Source organism: Anabrus simplex, chromosome 5, assembly GCF_040414725.1.
Source record: "Anabrus simplex isolate iqAnaSimp1 chromosome 5, ASM4041472v1, whole genome shotgun sequence".
In the NCBI taxonomy this organism is placed as follows: Eukaryota; Metazoa; Arthropoda; class Insecta; order Orthoptera; family Tettigoniidae; genus Anabrus; species Anabrus simplex.
In genome coordinates, this window is record NC_090269.1 from 378,318,869 (window position 1) to 378,337,482 (window position 18,614).

General features: G+C 38.1%; 1 protein-coding gene across 1 annotated transcript in view; it reads left to right on the forward strand.

Annotated features, from left to right (window-relative positions):
- The window catches only part of LOC136874948 (leucine-rich repeat-containing protein 49), an 86,085-nt gene that overhangs the window by 32,818 nt on the left and 34,653 nt on the right, over window positions 1-18,614 (forward strand). Inside the window, exons 4-5 of the mRNA XM_067148663.2 lie at window positions 6,083-6,292; window positions 17,282-17,560. Coding sequence (XP_067004764.2) covers window positions 6,083-6,292; window positions 17,282-17,560 — 489 coding nt within the window. The remainder of the gene's footprint in view (window positions 1-6,082; window positions 6,293-17,281; window positions 17,561-18,614) is intronic.

Here is an 18,614-nt window from a genome sequence, read left to right on the forward strand (position 1 = left end):
GTACCTACTTCCAATCAATTCCGCTAGATGTTTATCTACGCACAGTGTTCGCTCAAACAAATATTAACAAGCAATAAAAGAAATGATATATTCTTACTTACGAAAACGACTTGGATAATGGACTTAGCTTTGCTCAAGATGGTCTCGGCGCTTCCTCCTCCGGTCATCTGAGACTAGGATCTCGTCATCTGGTTCCTCCACAAGTGGTCGGGTACATCGTAGCTTCTCAACATCGATCACTGGTCATCCGGGACAGCCAACATCGTCTCGCCTCGTCAGAATCCAAGCAGCATCGCCTTGCTTCCTTACAGACCCATGGTGAAGACTCGTGCGTATGGAACAGAACAATGATAGAATATTTGACTCATTGCTGACATCTTCCAATTACTATAGCTCTTGCGTTGCCCAAATTGCATAGGTTTTACTGGGGTACAGTTGATCCAATAAATAGTTCAAAATTCTCTAAGACAGATGTTCGGTATATTCTGATTTGAAAATAAATTTCTTTCCGCCGTCTTTTATTAGCCTAAGTGCATTCAATCACTGGTCCGTAGGTGTCTTGCAATGTTAAACGGTATCGGGAAAATTTCGCCAAGGGCTTGCGTCACTGCGTGACGTAGTTCCACTGTAGTATATCTTATCTCTTCTTGTTCATGTATTAAATCTCCCGCGTCGTTTAAATCTTGCTCTCCGCAAATTAGCGTGTAGTCGGGAATTAATCTTCGTTTCCAATCCCTTGTATACAGCTCCGCTGGATAATTCCTTATAAAATGAGTTTTACGTCTTCTTAACACCTCGAAGGTAGATTAGATAATAAATGATGAGCATTTTTTTTTTCTTGAATAATGGTTTCAAATAATGTCCATCTGTCATTTTTTTCTGCGCCTTCTATACGCGGCCATTACCGTAACTGATCGACGAAAAGACTTGCAATTCGGCCCGTACTGACGTTAAATGTATTTTATTTGACATATTGATCGCAGAGACTCCATCTTTGTTGCTCTAGCTCTTATAAAGAACTGTGAAACGGCACAGTATAGATGTTGAAAAGGGGTGGTGCAAGGACACTTCCTTGGTGTAAACCATTCGTCTGGGGTCTCCACTTCTTTTTCCCTGAAATTCAACTAAAAAATCTTCTATTCTATTATATTTGTGAGCTGGTAGTCTTTGGTGATGCTGCAAAATTTTTGCAGAAGAAGTTTGTGTTTGACCGTGTCATAAGTTGCCAACAAATTGATTAGTACTGTCCCAATTATTTGCCTTCTCTTGAAACTGTCTTCAGTGTGCTTGTCAGTCTCAGTATTTTTGACGTACAGCTTTTTCCCATCCTGAATCCAGCTTACTGAGGTGTAAGAAGAGGCTCTACCTTTCTTGTTAATCTGTGAAGTATGAGTGTCTCTACTACCTTGTAAAGATGGCATAGCAAATAGATGGGTCGGTAACTTAAGGATCATTCCAATCTTTGCCTGGTTTGTGAACAGCATCGACTGTAGCTTTCCTCCAGATTTTGGGGATTTTGCAGGATTGAACACAATTATTCATTAGCTCAGTTAACCAGTGGATTGTCATGGGGCCAAAGTTCTTAATCAGTTCAACTATTATATCATCTAGACCAGTGGCTTTGTCATTCTTACTTTTCCTCAGAACTGATTCCAGTTCCAACTCAGTGAAAGGTAGAGATATAATACCACTTTCTTGGTTGGGCTGGTGATCTATTGTTTTCTTCCCACTCCTAACATGACAAGGTTGCTTACCATTTAGTAACAGGTGATGCACGATTTGATCTGCCTTCACATTGGCATGCGAAATAGGTTGGGTAGGGTCATTGTTAAGGCAATGTGGGAGTCTCCAGGCCTCTTGGCTGTTCCTGCTCATGTCACACTCTGTCATGAGCTTCTCTTAAAGCTCTCTCTTTGCCTCAGAGACTGAGGATAGAACTGCATCAGCTGTGTGGGAAATTTCTTCACTAAATGGATGTCCTTCATATAGGCTGTAATATTCTTCTAACAATGTTGCTGTTTCAGAAGTAATTCCTTGGATACACTTTGTACTATAGCCTCTAGGAATTGATGTCGATGAGCAGATTTTGACCAAGGTTTACGAAGTGATTATGTTCTTTGGGAAATGGTGCAATTGTCTGAATATTTTCATCCAGCATTTGCAAGAACTTTGTCCAATAAGTGTTTTAAAGTTAAAACGGTGTCAATAATTGACTTGTGTAGGTCTGATTAAGGGAAGTAACTGACATATGATTGGCCTATGTTGTGAGTTAGGGAAGGGGGAGCATACAAATTGAGAATATTTTTGAGTTGAGCTTTCACTTGCAAATGTGAGATCTGGATTGTAACCTTGTTGTCGTCTCCCACTATTGAGAAAATATGGGAGTTTACTGTCATGAATGAGGGAGAGCTGATTGGTTTCAGCTTATGAAAGGACTCTCTCTCCATTATCGATGTCATATAAGTAGTCCCAAACATGACTATGGCTTGTGAAGTCCGTTAGCACTATATAAGTCTTAACTTCTGTTAAAATTCTCTAGCGGAGCGAAGGTAAACCTTGCAGTGGGTGGCTTGCACACAGAGGTGATCACACAGTTGCTGAGCTCCAAAGAAGTGATCTCAATATCGTTATTATCTGTATAATGTCAACTAATGACCTCCATTTCTGGTCTAACAAAGACGGCGCTTCCATGTTTTGCGTGTGGTTTTTCTACAACTAATATCATTCGAGGTATATTAGGACATCTGTGCTGAACATCTCTTATGATTTTCCTGAACACATAAGACATTGCATCTATTTTTGTCACACAATTTACCTAGTAGTTGTTGTTTAGCTGAAGTAATGCCTTCAATAACGGTCTTGGTTGGTCCTAGAAAGTGCCTTTGTTTGAATGCATTTCTACAGAAACCGGTATTCCTGGTATGGAACTATGAAATTATTATTTTTAATATTACGTTTAAAATGCTTGTTCACTTATCAAATAATTTTAAAGGTCTCAAAAATGAACTAAATTTAGCAAATTAATTTGCATTAACTGAACTTTCTGAACATTTTAAACATCAATCATATGATTAATTATTTAATATTTCTTGAATGTGTTCTTGTTGTTGAGATAAATCAACAAAATAATTTGATACTCATTTCCTCTAGCACATTACAGGTAAACCTCCCTGTCAAAGAGGAAAAAAGTTGAAATCAAAATATTTCCCATGTTAATGACAATTTTTACAACATTGATCACTGCAAAATAAAATTAACAACCAAAAATGATCATAACAGATCTGAACCGTGCATAATGAAAATAACACACAACATATTGCAATCAAAAAACATATACAAAAAAGTCTACCAAAAGAAACTACACAAATATCACTCAGAACTCACACAAATATCCACTCATATAAATTATTCTGAGTAACGTCATACAGTTTCATTATAGACTCTTATGCCTTTCAGCATTCATTCTGCAAGCCTCTGTGAATTTACTAAGCGTATCCACAATACTCTATTTACTCTATTTATTTCTATATCTCTTTTCTGCACTGATGGCGGGCGGCCTACATGCTGTCAGGAGAAATGGCGAGCGGGGAGGCAGCCAATCCAGCACGACATATGAGGTTGGTAAGGGAACATGACAGAGAGCACTACAACATTGCCGGAATTGCGTGCGCTTTAAAGTTCTATAGAAATCTACATGACCATGAAGTACAGATGTTTATACGTAGTACAGTAATTAAGTTCTGAGACTTGACGCCTGGAGGATAGGCAGCCACCGACTCTGTGTGTTGCACACGTTACCGCATTACACGGTGTACACATACACAGAACCACATCCACCCTTAAAATAGTCGCCGTTGGCCATCAACCACTTAAACAGAACCACATACACCCTCAAAATAGTCGCCGTTGGCCATTATGCATGTTTGCCAATGTTGGTATCACTGTTGGAAGCACCGCTGAAAGGAAACACCATGTTTCGTCTCCAGTTATTATCCGGTTGAGAAACGTTGGATCATCGTCAGCACTAATGACGAGGTCACCACAAATCGTCATGCAATCATCACATTGGTCTTGTGACAGGATTTGAGGCACACTGTGTTGGGTAACACGAGACATGTTGAGGTCATCCGTTAGAATTTTGTGGCAAGTACCATGGCTGGCGCTATTGCTGCTGCGAGATCGTCTACCGATTGGGAGCGGTTAGCACACACCAACTTTGCAACTTCTTGTATCTTGCATTCCGTTCAAACTGTTTCTGGCCGACCAGTACGCACACCATCTTCCAAACTGTCCCGTCCTTGCATAAAATGTCGGTGCCACCTAACACAACACTGCGACTCAATGCGTTCTCACCGCAAACCTGCTTAATCTTTTCAAACGTTTCGGCAGCGTTTTTGCCTAATTTCTGGCATAACTTGATGTTTGCCCGTTGCTCAAACTGTGACATGTCAAGGTCCGACTGGCGCATTCAAATCACCGTCACAATAACGACCGTACGCCTGCTTCCAATGCATGCACTCAACTGTCTCTTGCAGGGGCGAGAGACTAACTGACATGGCATGGTACCATACCACTGCGCCACCTATGCGCTATAGTGCAAGACATCATCATCATCATGTGGTCAGTCTCAGAACATAATGACTGTACTACGTATGTTCTAGTTCGAGTATGGTCTGTGGATAAGTGTTCTTCTGTCTTCGATGTAGTATGAAATGAAATGGCATATGGCTTTTAGTGCCAGGAGGTATCTGAGGACTTCAAGTCGCCAGGTGCAGGTCTTTTGATTTGACGATCCGTAGGCGACCTGCGCATCGTGATGAGGATGAAATGATGTTGAAGATGACTCACACAGTACACCCAGTCCCCATGCCAAGGGAATTAACCAATTATGGTTAAAATTTACGATCCTGCTGGGAACCAAACCCGGGACCCCTGGGACCAAAGGCCAGCATGCTAACCATTTAGCCATGGACCCAGACGGATGTAGTATAATACAAGTTTATTAATACATATAACAAGTGCATTGGCGAGAGACCGAAAAGCAATTTGTTCAGAAGTACAGAGTTACACAACACACTTTCTTACCTTACCTCACTCTAGCTGAAGTATCCGTGGTATGGCACTGCGACACTCGTCATCGTCACCAAATAATTTGTTCAGTGTTGGGTGTTCACCTTCTAAGTAATACCTGAAGATTGTTCTTCTTAATACATCTTTATCGAATCTGTTGGTTGCCTTTGTTATACAGTTCTTTTTGATTCGTTCGCGCGGTGATTGAAATGAGATAGAACTAGATGACTTGATACTATCTTTGCCTTCCTTTGCAATACACTGAGCGGTTCACATAGTATCTTGACAAGCTTCCGACACACTCCGTCGCATTTTATACACACTCACTAAAGGACCATTATTTTTCTACCTTGGCTCCTTATCTCCTTCCTATTGACCATTGTAAGATATTAATTGTAGTTATAACATAGAACAATGCAAGTAGAAACGAACAAACTTCACATCACATGCCACATACACGGCATTCAAAGAATGCAATAAAAGATGTGGCAATAATGACTCACTCGGATACAAACCAGCGGCAATCCTTGAACAAACTCATGAACCAATCTCTTTGTAATAACTATACGCACACAGCAAGACTACACAGCAACATAGCAGTTTGTAGAGCGGAGTGAGTGCGACAAATTCCTGAAGTGACTGAGTAGTTTTCAGAGCCACCACTAGGCGATCTTTTGTCTGATTGGTCATTGGCATATTACCTGCACCCCACTTTCGCTGCCAGTATGGAAGCCGCCTGTTGTCGGGTAGAAGAGAGCTTAGCTCTGTGGTCTTGTTTAGTTTCTTACTTCTTATCTGTAAATCATTAGGAATTGAGCCTAACCATCCTGGACTCCCTCTACTTCTCTTACTCACCATGACAGAGTCGAGTATTCTCCTAGGTAACAATTTATACTATAATGTCACACCTATACACAAAACTAGATCTTGTTCATCCAGTTATAATTATTTTACTAAATTATTGAGGCTGCAAGTTCCAAACTGTAATTGTGATCAAATTTTTTTCTTCCAGGAGAGGATTAACAAGGCTTCCAATCTTGATGGGAGAGTCTCGACTGCGATTGCTATCCCTGCAACACAACCTTGTCACTAGACTGGATGGGTTAGCAATGCAGGGACTCACGAGGCTTGTGTTTCTTGATATTTATGATAACCAGTTGGATAGAGTTTCAGGCCTGGACTCTCTGATTAATCTCAGAGTGTTGCTCATGGGCAAAAATAGGTAAGTGGCTAGTAATTCTGTTAATAACATGATATTACCACCATCATCATTACTAGATTACAATTTTTTTTTTTTTGTTAATATCTGAAGCCATTTCCTTTCAGTTTTGGCTCAGTTGTTTTATAACTGTTAGGTTCTTCAGTCTGATTAAACTAATTTTGAGTAATGTCATGTCATTCTATTTTAATTCTGCATTAATTAAGTTGTTTATTTTTTCAGGTTTAATACTGTTACCACATGTTTTCTTGCAGGTAGTTTATAAATTAATTTCAGCAGATTGAAGAACCTAACAGTTATAAAAGAAAAGATTTACAAATGGAATTGAATTGAAAAGTGCCTTGGTATGCAAACCTTTTGATTTCTACTATGAAGGTTCACTACCAACTTCATGCAGTGAAGGAATCAAACTCCATAGAGTCTTACCCAGTTGATTTTTTTTTTTTACAGGTAAACAACATGCACACGCTTAATCTTAAAAGTTTGACCGCTATGTCATAGTTGGCAGCATATTCAACAATCTCAGTATATAAAAAAATGAAATGGCGTCTGTCTGCCTTCCAAAACAACATCATACCGAGCTTGATAGCTGCAGTCGCTTAAGTGCGGCTGGTATCCAGTATTCAGGAGATAGTAGGTTCGAACCCCACTGTCGGCAGCTCTGAAGATGGTTTTCCGTGGTTTCCCATTTTCACAGCAGGCAAATGCTGGGGCTGTACTTTAATTAAGGCCACGGCCGTGTCCCTCCCACTCCTAGCCCTTCCCTGTCCCATCGTCGCTATAAGACTTATCTGTGTCGGTGCGACGAAAAGTAACTAGAAAAAGAAAAAAAAACTGCTGGGTAGAATTTCATGAAATATTCTGCTAAGAATATCTTGAAGTAATGGAGATAATTATGGGCGGTTTGTTTCTACAAGTAGCTAATACTAATTACATAGCTAATACTCCTTGACAAGCGCCACCATTAGCGGTGCGACAGACGTTGAATCTGTGTTACACCTCTTTCCATGTCTGCCTCCATAGCAGAATGGTTAGCACTATTAGTTGCCATCCTCGGGGTTCAGGTTTGTTTCCTAGTATTTCCAGAGATTTAAGAATGTCAGGAGGTCTGATATATGGTTAAAAGGGTACATGTGGCTTACAACCATTGGGGTGTGCCTAAAAAGAGCTGCACCACCTCTTTCCATGTGTTTTGTAGCATTGCAGATGTAACATTTATAATAGCTGCTCGAATGCTGCATTTAAGTGCAAAAACTGCATTTAATGTGCAAAATTCAAATTATGTAATTATCTCAAGACTCTTGTGGATATCAAGTTTTTTATGCTTTTATATTGCTTTCAACTGGAGTATCAGTTGGGAACAAGTGACAGTATTCCCACGTATATATCAATCAAGAAATGGGACAGGTACCTTTGGGAAACTAGCAGTTCGCTGGTGATGTTGGGCTACAACACCAAGTGTGCAGATTCGGAGGATATTGTTGAATTAATCCGTACGTCCTTCCAGTGGAGCCCCAGGAAATCAATCTGACTAGGAAGTAGGATTTTACAGTACACGATACTGTCCATAAAAGGTTGCATCTATACACGTACAAACACCAGCTTCATCATAAATTGAAAGTCAACATTAAGCCGCAATGGAAGGCATTCATGGAAGCAGTTCCGGCAAAAATTGATGATAGTGAAGTGTTCTTCGATATGCCCTGTTTTTCTGACATGGCTACATTCTATATTTCCAGGAAGGTGAACAGATACAACTGTCGCATATTAAGAATGGAAAAACCCCACGTCTTGGTAGAATACTAACGTGACTCCGAAACTGAATGTGTGTTGTGCATTGTTGAGGTACCTTATTCTGCTTGATTTTTTCTTGTGGGGCTTAGTCAAGAATGAAGTGTACTGAGCACCAATTTGTGATTTACCAGATCTCCACCATCACATTCGAGCAGCTATTGCAAATGTTATGCCTGAAATGCTACAAAACACGCACAGTGAGGTGGAATGTAGATTTAACACCTGTCATGCCACTAATGGTCTGCATATTGAGGGATATTAGGTATATAAAAGAACATTTTGAGTTTTTTCTACTTGTAGAACCAAAACGCCAATAATTATCTCTGTTACTTCTCAAGATATTAACAGGTAGCAGGTAGGGACCCTCTTCAAGAGTCTGCCCTGCCCAGGGAGTGGCATATGTGAGTCCCAGAGCACACTGACCTGTTATCTATTATCTGGTAAGGGTTCCAGCTCAGGGTAACGAGTGAAGATCGCAACGGAATCTATGGCAGGCTGGATGGACTTCGGAATGGCAGAGGTTGCGGAAGAGGCAGCCCAGTACTCTGGGAATAGTATGAGTTCACTATTTACCACCAGCATTTGTTTCCTATGTTAGGGGCAAGGGCGTCTGTTACCCATGTAAGGGGTGGCCTAAATAATTGCTGGCAGTAGCTCTAAAATGCCTTTGGGACTGTCAACCCCATTGTAACAATAGCGTAAAAATGAGTGATGGTATACTACAGGTGCTCACGCTGGGTATTCCGTCCCGCAGGCGCCCAGCACTGTAAGTGGGTGGGCTGGCAGGCGATAAGTGCAGCGTATGCTATTCAACCACAGTGGTGTGGCGGCTACGTCACAGACCGTGAAGGCTGGGTGAAATTCTCCCAAACACTCTCGATCGCTGTGGTATTACCCGAGTTTGAAATGGAGGCAGAAAATAATGAAAGAAAGAGGGCAGAAATTCACGTCATTTTCAATTTACATTCATTGCAGTTTATGTATTTTGACCAGGTACAATAAATAGTTAGGCCTACAACCTCAAAAATTTGTATAATGTGCATAATGAATTACAATTTTCACTATTAAATATTTTACGAGGTGCTTTAGAAACATGTCTAATATAATATGGAGATAAGGTGGATTAGCTGTGGCTTGTGGTTATTTGGGTTTAAATTATCTGATCAACTCGCCAACAATCCAATCATGCTTACTGCGAGTAACATCAGTTAGGTTATTTACTTGAAGGCACCGGACGACTTGGACGTGCGGTTAGAACCGCGCGGCTATGAGCTTACATCTGGGAGTTAGTGGGTTCGAATCCCACAGTTGGCAGCTCTGAAGATGGTTTTCCGTGGTTTCCCATTTTCACACCAGGCAAATGCTGGTGCTTTCCTTTCATTGAGGCCACAGCTGCTTCCTTCCAACTCCTAGGCCATTCCTATCCCATTAAAAACAATTTGAGATGAGTTTCAAATATTTTTTAATTTTGTATCCTTGTTGACTTACTTCGTGGAAGTTAAATGACCTATGTGTCCCCTGACACTGTAGGTGCGAGAGGCTTGTGTGACTGTTGCAACTCAAGGGAAGCATTCATGTTAGAAATCCTTCAATACAGTATTGATCACTGTTACGGTATCATGTTTTGATCAACATACTAAGCTTATTTCAGCTGTATGTCACCAAAAATACAGCTAATAATGTTCAGCTCTCAAAACTTGCCCGGTAGCTAAAGTTTTATGGAAACCCTTGAAGTGGCCAATAAATTACACGCCGGGTAACTGCAATTAATGATGCCGATAACGCTACACAGAAGTGGTCGAACAGAAATATCCTTTTATGCAAAGGACAAGTTACGCTGTAGAACCGGTCCATAGTAAGGTTATAAAGAGGTGTATAAGTGACTGATAAGACCCTACTTAGAGTATGGTTCCAGTGTATGAGATCCTTGCCAGGTTTACTTGATCAACATCTAGAAAGGATTTTCTTTTTTACAATTGACTTTACATTGCACCAACACAGATATGTCTTATGGTGACTGTGGGATATGAAAGGGCTAGGAGTTGGAAGGAAATGGCTGTGGCCTTATTTAAGGTACAGCCTCAGCATTTGCCTGGAAAAAGGTGGGTAACCATCTTCAGGGTTGCCGACAGTGGGGTTCAGACCCAGTATCTTCTAAATGCGAGCTCAGAACTGCGTGCCTCTAACAGCTTGGCCAACTCGCTCGATGGGAAAGGATTTCCGACAAAAGAGTTGTGTTAGTGGGTAGACGTGAGAGAGTGAGGAGACGAGTTGTTCGACTTCCGAAGTGTCAGTGGAGAGATGATGTTGATTGACGTTAGTAAACAGATAAACTTGAATGGAATTTTTAAAACCAGGAAAGATCATTGTATGAAGATTAAGTTGGAATTCAAAAGGACAAACTGGGGCAAAGATTAATTTGTGGGAAGAGGAATTAGGGACTGGAATAATTTACCAAAATAGATGTTTGAAAATATTTGCAATTTCTTTGATATATTTAAGAAGTTATTATGTGAACAATTAATAGGGAATCTGCCACCTTGACGAGAGCAATAAATGCAGATTAGTGGTGATTGATTGATTGATTGATTGATTGATTGATTGATTGATTGATTGATTGATTGATTGATTGATTGATTGATTGATTGATTGATTGATTGAATGAATGTCTTCTGGCAACACAGTGGTCTATAGAAAGAACTAGCTGTTGTGAACTCGTTGATGGGTTAGTTTTTGGTTTTGTAGCAGTCATGAAGAAATTGAAGAGAGGAAAGAATGCAAGAAGATGGGATCTAGACAAGTTGAAAGAAAAGAATGTGAGGGATTGTTTCAAGGAACATGTTGCACAAGGACTAAATGAAAAGGCTGAAGGAAACACCATAGAGGAAGAGTGGAGAGTCATGAAAAATGAAGTCAGTAGGGCTGCTGAAGAAATGTTAGGAAGGAAGAAAAGATCAACTAAGAATCAGTGGATAACTCAGGAGATACTAGACCTGATTGATGAACGACGAAAATACAAGAATGCTAGAAATGAAGAGGGCAGAAAAGAATACAGGCGATTAAAGAATGAAGTGGATAGAAAGTGCAAGGCAGCTAAGGAAGAATGGCTGAAGGAGAAATGCAAGGATGTCGAAGGCTGTATGGTCCTGGGAAAGGTAGATGCTGCATACAGGAAAATCAAGGAAACCTTTGGAGAAAGGAAATATAGGTGTATGAATATTAAGAGCTCAGATGGAAAACCACTTCTAGGGAAAGAAGACAAAGCAGAAAGATGGCAGGAGCATATCCAACAGTTGTATCAAGGTAAAGATGTAGATAATTTGGTTCTGGAACATGAAGAGTCTGTTGATGCTGATGAAAAGGGAGACCCAGTTTTGAGGTCAGAGTTTGACAGAGCTGTGAGTGACCTCAATAGGAACAAGGCACCTGGAATTGATGACATTCCCTCTGAATTACTGACTGGCTTAGGAGAAACCAGCATGGCAAGGTTATTTCATTTAGTGTGCAAGATGTATGAGACAGGAGAAGTCCCATCCGATTTTCAGCAGAATGTTGTTGTACCTATTCCCAAGAAAGCCGGTGCTGACAGGTGTGAAAACTACCGCACCATTAGTTTAGTATCTCATGCCTGCAAAATTTTAACACGTATTATTTACAGAAGAATGGAAAAACAAGTTGAAGCTGAGTTGGGAGAAGATCAATTTGGCTTCAGAAGAAATGTAGGAACACGTGAAGCTATCCTGACTTTACGTCTGATCTTAGAGGATCGAATCAAGAAGGACAAGCCCACATACATGGCATTCGTAGATCTAGAAAAGGCATTCGATAATGTTGATTGGACCAAGCTATTTATGATTCTGAAGATGATAGGGATCAGATACCGAGAACGAAGAATTATCTACAATCTGTATAAAAATCAGTCTGCAGTGATAAGAATCGAGGGCTTTGAAAAAGAAGCAGCAATCCAGAAAGGAGTGAGGCAAGGCTGCAGTTTGTCCCCTCTGCTTTTCAATGTTTACATGGAACAGGCAGTAAAGGAAATCAAAGAGAAATTTGGAAAGGGAATCACAGTCCAAGGAGAGGAAATCAAAACCTTGAGATTTGCCGATGATATTGTTATTTTATCTGAGACTGCAGAAGATCTCGAGAAGTTGCTGAATGGTATGGATGAAGTCTTGGGTAAGGAGTACAAGATGAAAATAAATAAGTCCAAAACAAAAGTAATGGAGTGCAGTCGAACGAAGGCAGGTGATGCAGGAAATATTAGGTTAGGAAATGAAGTCTTAAAGGAAGTAGATGAATATTGTTACTTGGGTAGTAAAATAACTAACGATGGCAGAAGTAAGGAGGACATAAAATGCAGACTAGCACAAGCAAGGAAGAGCTTTCTTAAGAAAAGAAATTTGCTCACTTCAAACATTGATATCGGAATTAGAAAGATGTTTTTGAAGACTTTCGTGTGGAGCGTGGCATTGTATGGAAGTGAAACATGGACGATAACTAGCTCAGAAAGAAAGAGAATAGAAGCTTTTGAAATGTGGTGTTACAGAAGAATGCTGAAGGTGAGATGGATAGATCGAATCACGAATGAAGAGATACTGAATCGAATTGGTGAGAGGAGATCGATTTGGCTAAATTTGACAAGAAGAAGAGATAGAATGATAGGACACATCTTAAGACACCCAGGACTTGTTCAGTTGGTTTTTGAAGGAAGTGTAGGGGGTAAGAACGGTAGGGGTAGACCAAGATATGAATATGACAAGCAGATTAGAGCAGATGTAGGATGCAGTAGTTACGTAGAAATGAAAAGGTTAGCACAGGATAGGGTGGCATGGAGAGCTGCATCAAACCAGTCTATGGACTGATGACTCAAACAACAACAGCAGTCATGCCATCTAGTGGAGAAGAGGGGTAGCAGAATAGACAGATTACACTTCAAAAGCGAGTGCAATTTTATTGCCGTTAAGTTTTAGGGGCTTGGGGCATTATAGGCCACCACATATTTTCTTATGACTTAGTAATATTAGGGCATTCAAGACCTATTATTTCAACCTGCCCTCCTGTCTATGATCTTTTCTTTCCTCAGTCTTTGAGTCTTTCAGTAGCCATCTTCATTATATTCCTGATCAGTAGGCACTGTTGACCACACAGTTTTATTCCTTGTAAAAGCAATCACAAAGACAATCATCATCATTGCTAGTTAGTTCGTTAAATTTCATATATTGCTACATAAGGAAAGAGAAATTTGTCCACCGTTTTCAGTACCTTACTAATTTAAAAATAATTAAAATTACAAATTGTAGTGCATGTTTCGGTCAAATTTTGACGTTCTTCAACTATATATATATATATATATATATATATATATATATATAAGATTATATACACGTATAATGAAAGAAGTATACATATCAAATATTAGTGGCTGAGCAACATAATAACGTCTTCAACAGCTCTTTTCCATGTTGACATTTAACAGCATTTTCCACCAAACTCCAGCAAAAAATTGCTTTATTTAAAGGGACAACCAACTATATTCCACAGACAATAAATAATCTTTTTGACATTATTTGTTTATTTGATTTAGTTTTTGGAAATATTTTCAAGTTGAGATAAAATTTTACATGTCCATGACTTTCAATACAGGCTTGAGGTTAAGATTTTATATGACAAATTTAAGAATGCACTGGACTGCACAAATGTATTAAGATAATGACAAAATATTAATTTTTCAACAATAAATAAACTTTTTTTGATTTTTAAAATTATATCTTCTTTAAAAAGCAATCACCAATATATATAGTATGTTTATAAATGTTCTTTCCTGTATTTTAACAATAAACATCTATAGTTAGTAGAAATAAGTTTCTTATTTGTCATATTAACTATATACTTCATGTTTTATTATTACACTAGCAAGCTTCGCTACAGTATTATACTGAAATATATAATTAAATACTTAACATTTTATATATAATCCGCCGAACTTCGCGATCTGATTTTTTCTGAGAGATCACAGCAAAGTTCCTCCCATTTTTCAATCTTTCTTTCCAGCAATCGATTTCGTACCTCCCGGGCTAGGTCCAGGTATTCCACCCGGTCATTTGGGTCCCTAAATCTTTACCATCTTTTCCTGTAAGCATTTTTAATATGAAACAAATCATTGAGGAGATCCGGCGTGGTATCGTCTTGGGTGCTTTGGCGTTACTGAATCCGCGGCCGGACTGCATTTGTAGTCATTACCCAGCCAGGACCCATTTCCAGCGTGGTCCGCACATTTGGAGGACGGTCCAGAGCATTATTATTATTATTATTATTATTATTATTATTATTATTAGGGTGGGTGATATTAGAACTTAGATTATTATTATTATTATTATTATTATTATTATTATTATTATTATTATTATTATTATTATTATTATTATTATTATTATTATTATTATTGATGTTCTGGACCCCACAGCAAGATGTAAGACCGCTACTTGGCGGTAAATTACATCTGCTGCCATTATCATTGCTGACAATGTGACCAGCACCAATGTCGCACGTAGGCAAGTGCGCAGGATTTCTGGCGATACGAATGATATACTTCCGTGCATTATTAACCTTAATATAGATGTGAACAATTGCACGGATAATATCATTCCTATCATTTATTTCAAATGTGTTTCAATTTTTATTAATATGCTAGGAGAATCTACTGTAGTCTAACTTTGAGTTCTCCAAAGGAAAAGATGGCTCTTGAAAACGAACCCAGGAAAGATAAAAAATGATTGGTTTATGATCAGAATAAGTACATTATGAACAGTAAAATCAATTGGTTTCAACTAATTTTTCACTCCATCGCCGTTAAGTTGATTTACCCACCCGCCTCCCTCCTCCCCAAGAATAAAGAAGGCGTATTTCTTTATGTTTGGAGGAGATTCCAAATACCAATGTTCACACCTGTTACCTTCAGTTTTGATATTTGAGTATCCTCATACAAATAATTCACATTTTTCACTTCCTTTCACATCCCCCCCCCCCCGAAGTGAATTTTCTGGCAAAAGTACTTGTTTCTTTAATAGTAAAGGATCTTCTAAATACCAATTATCACGACTCTAACATCTTCAGTTTTTGAGATATGTGTCCTCATAAAAGGAATTCAAGTACTTTTCACCTCCCGCCCCCCAAGATGATTTCTCCCCCAAAAACATGTTTTTCTTTGTTTTTAAAGGAGATACAAATACCACTTTTCACGTCTATAACAACTTTAGTTTTTATTAGATGTACGTATCTAGATAAAATTAATTAAATTTTCCAATTCTTTCACCTCCGCCCCCCTTCATTAGATTTTCCGAGAATACGTGTTTCTTTACTTTTAAAGCAGATTCCAAATACCAATGTTAACATCTGCAAAATCTTTCATTTTTGAGATAATAATGTCTTCATTATTTCAACTAATTTTTCAATTTCCCCCCCCCCCCTCCTCCCTTAAGTGGATTTCCGAAAACAAAAACTACGTATTTCTTTATTTTTAAAGGAGATTTCAAATACCAAATTTCATGTCTGTAACATCTTCTGTTTTTGAGATATCAGTAACCTAATTAAAAGAATTCAACCCCTTTTTCATTCACTTTTACCCCCCACACCAGTGATTTTTCCGAAAACAAAAAATTCATGTTTCTTTATTTGTAATCAAGATAAAAAAAATACTATTTTTCACTTTTGTAACATGTTACGCTTTTGAGATATACTGTAGAAATGCTCATTTTAAAATTTCACCCCCTTTTTAGTTCCTCTTAAGTGAAGTTTCCAAAAACAAATCACCAATGTTTCTTTACTTTTACAGGAGATTCCAAATACCAATTTTTACATCTGTAACATTTTATGTTTCTGAGATTCACTTTAGATATAGTCTTTCTAAAAAATCACCCCAATTTGTCACTCCCGTTTAACCCCCATTAATTAGATTTTCCAGAAAAAAAAATATACATGTTTTGTTTGTTTTTAAATGAGATCCCACACACCAATTTTCAGGTGTTTAATATCTTCAGTTTCTGAGTAATAAGTATCCACATTATAGGCATTCAACCACTTCTTCACCCTTTTTCACCCCTCCTATTGGGATTTTTCAAAAACAAATAATACCTGTTTCTTTAATTTTAAAGGAGATTCTAAATACCAAATTTTGCATCTGTAAACTTTTAAAGTTTTGTGATATAGATAAACTCATTTTAAAAAATCACCCCCCTTTTCACCCTCCATTAATTGGATTTTCCAAAAACAAAAAATACACGTTTCTTTTTATAAGAGATCGCAAGTACAAATTTTCAGTTCTGTATTATCTTCAGTTTCTGAGATATAAGTATCATCATTAAAGGCATTCAACCCATTTTTCACCCTTTTTCACCCCTCCTATTGGCTTTTCCAAAAACAAGAAAATACGTGTTTCTTTATTTTTAAAGGAGATGCTAAATATGAATTTTTACATCTGTAAACATTTAAAGTTTTGAGATATAGATACACTCATTTTAAAAATTCACTCCCCTTTTCACCCCCCCCCCCAATTAATTGGATTTTCCGAAAACAAAAAAATACGTGTTTCTTTGTTCTTAAAGGAGATTCCAAATACAAATTTTCAGGTCTGTAATGTCTTCAGTTTCTGAGATATAGGTATCATTATTAAAGGCATTCAACCCGTTTTTCACCCTTTTCACCCCTCCTATTGGGATTTTCCAAAAACAAAAAATATGTTTATTTTTAGAAGAGATTCTAAATACCAATTTTTAGATCTGTAAACTTTTTAATTTTTGAGATTTATTATTTATTTACATAGTTTACGCCCACATTGGAGCACTTAAATCGAACCCAAATACATTTACACTCATTTTAAAAATTCACCCCCCCCCCCTTTTCACCACATTAGTGACGGAATATCCAAAAATCCTCCCTTAGCGAGCACCTACATTGTAGTATAAATGTATCATCAAAATTTAATTTCTTCATGTCCAGTAGTTTTGGCTCGGTGATGATGAATCAGTCAGTCAGGACAAGTTATTTTATATATATATATAGATAAGAGATATAGCCTATATGTTAAGGGTACTGATCATGCACGGTAGCTGAGGTTGAGCCATTATTATTATTATTATTATTATTATTATTATTATTATTATTATTATGATTATTTACTTGCATTTGTTTTCCTTCCAGAATTCGCCGAATTGAAGGACTAAATGGTTTGAATAAATTGGAAGTTCTGGATCTTCATGGCAACCAAATTTATCAAGTGGGTGGTTTGAGTGCTTTGGGAGAACTGAAACTTCTTAACCTGGCAGGAAACCAGATACGTGTTGTTGGAGCATCTGATCTTCAAGGACTCCAGTCTTTGCAGGAATTGAATCTTCGTCGGAACAGAATTAAGCACATAATGGGTTTTGATGATACACCTCAATTACAAAAGCTGTTTTTGAGTAACAATGAACTGCATGTGTAAGTATTATAGATTATGTGATTGTTTTGTACTGCTTGGGTTTTGTATAACAGCGCGTTAGGAAAATTTTCCCTCTTTACATTTATTATTATTATTATTGATATATACAGTCGTATCAGCACACGCGTTTTTTTAAAACATAACCGGTTTTATAATGATTATAATTCTTTACATTTATGCTGTCATGGCCCAGACTACTGTTGGTGCAGGAAGTATGTGAACCCAAGTTTGAAGATGAATATCTAGTAAATCACCCTGTCTGTTTTCATGAAATGAACTTCAAAATTAAGCTACATTTCTCTAATATTAATCAAGTGGAATTATGTATTTTTAGATTAAATTAAAACCCATGGTCTTAAGATGAAAGCCTGTGGGTCCCCAGTTATCTGCCTTGGACAACAGATAGGGGATACTGTGGGTGCATTCTATCACCCCGCACCCACAGGGGGTTAGAAAAGAGAAACAAGATATGTTTTAAATTGGTAGTGGTGTAATTTAGAAAGTTAGATTTATCTCTGTTAAAGGGAATAATGTTTTAATTTTTTACAATATAGCTTTGTATTTTCAGAAACGCAGAAACTTGCCAGTATGTATGGGAACTGTACTCAAAACCGTAGTGTTTGTTTATGGATTGACAACAACACATGGCCAAGTGTTTATTGTCCGTTAATCCATTGTTACTGTTTAGTTTGTTGTTTCGTGATGGTGAAAACACAGTGTGTTTTAATTCTACATACATTCTTGCTATCGAAATGAGATCTGTCAAGGGGACGAAATAGAACATTTTCCATTACATTCTCAGACGTGCCAAGTCTCCCGATTTGAGCGGAAGACTCCCGATTTTTCATCGTTCCTCCCGATCTCCCGATCGCCAGGTCCGATCTCCCGATTTTCAGAGCAATATCCGTAATTTTCGTATTATTTTAAACTCCCGCGTATTTCTCGTTCTATCTATATATGGCTAAGTATGGCTGGTCGATAGTAGTTCTAATAATGATACCAGATGGCAGTACGGGGCACGGTTGCTAGTCATGTGCTGCTCTTTGATCTATA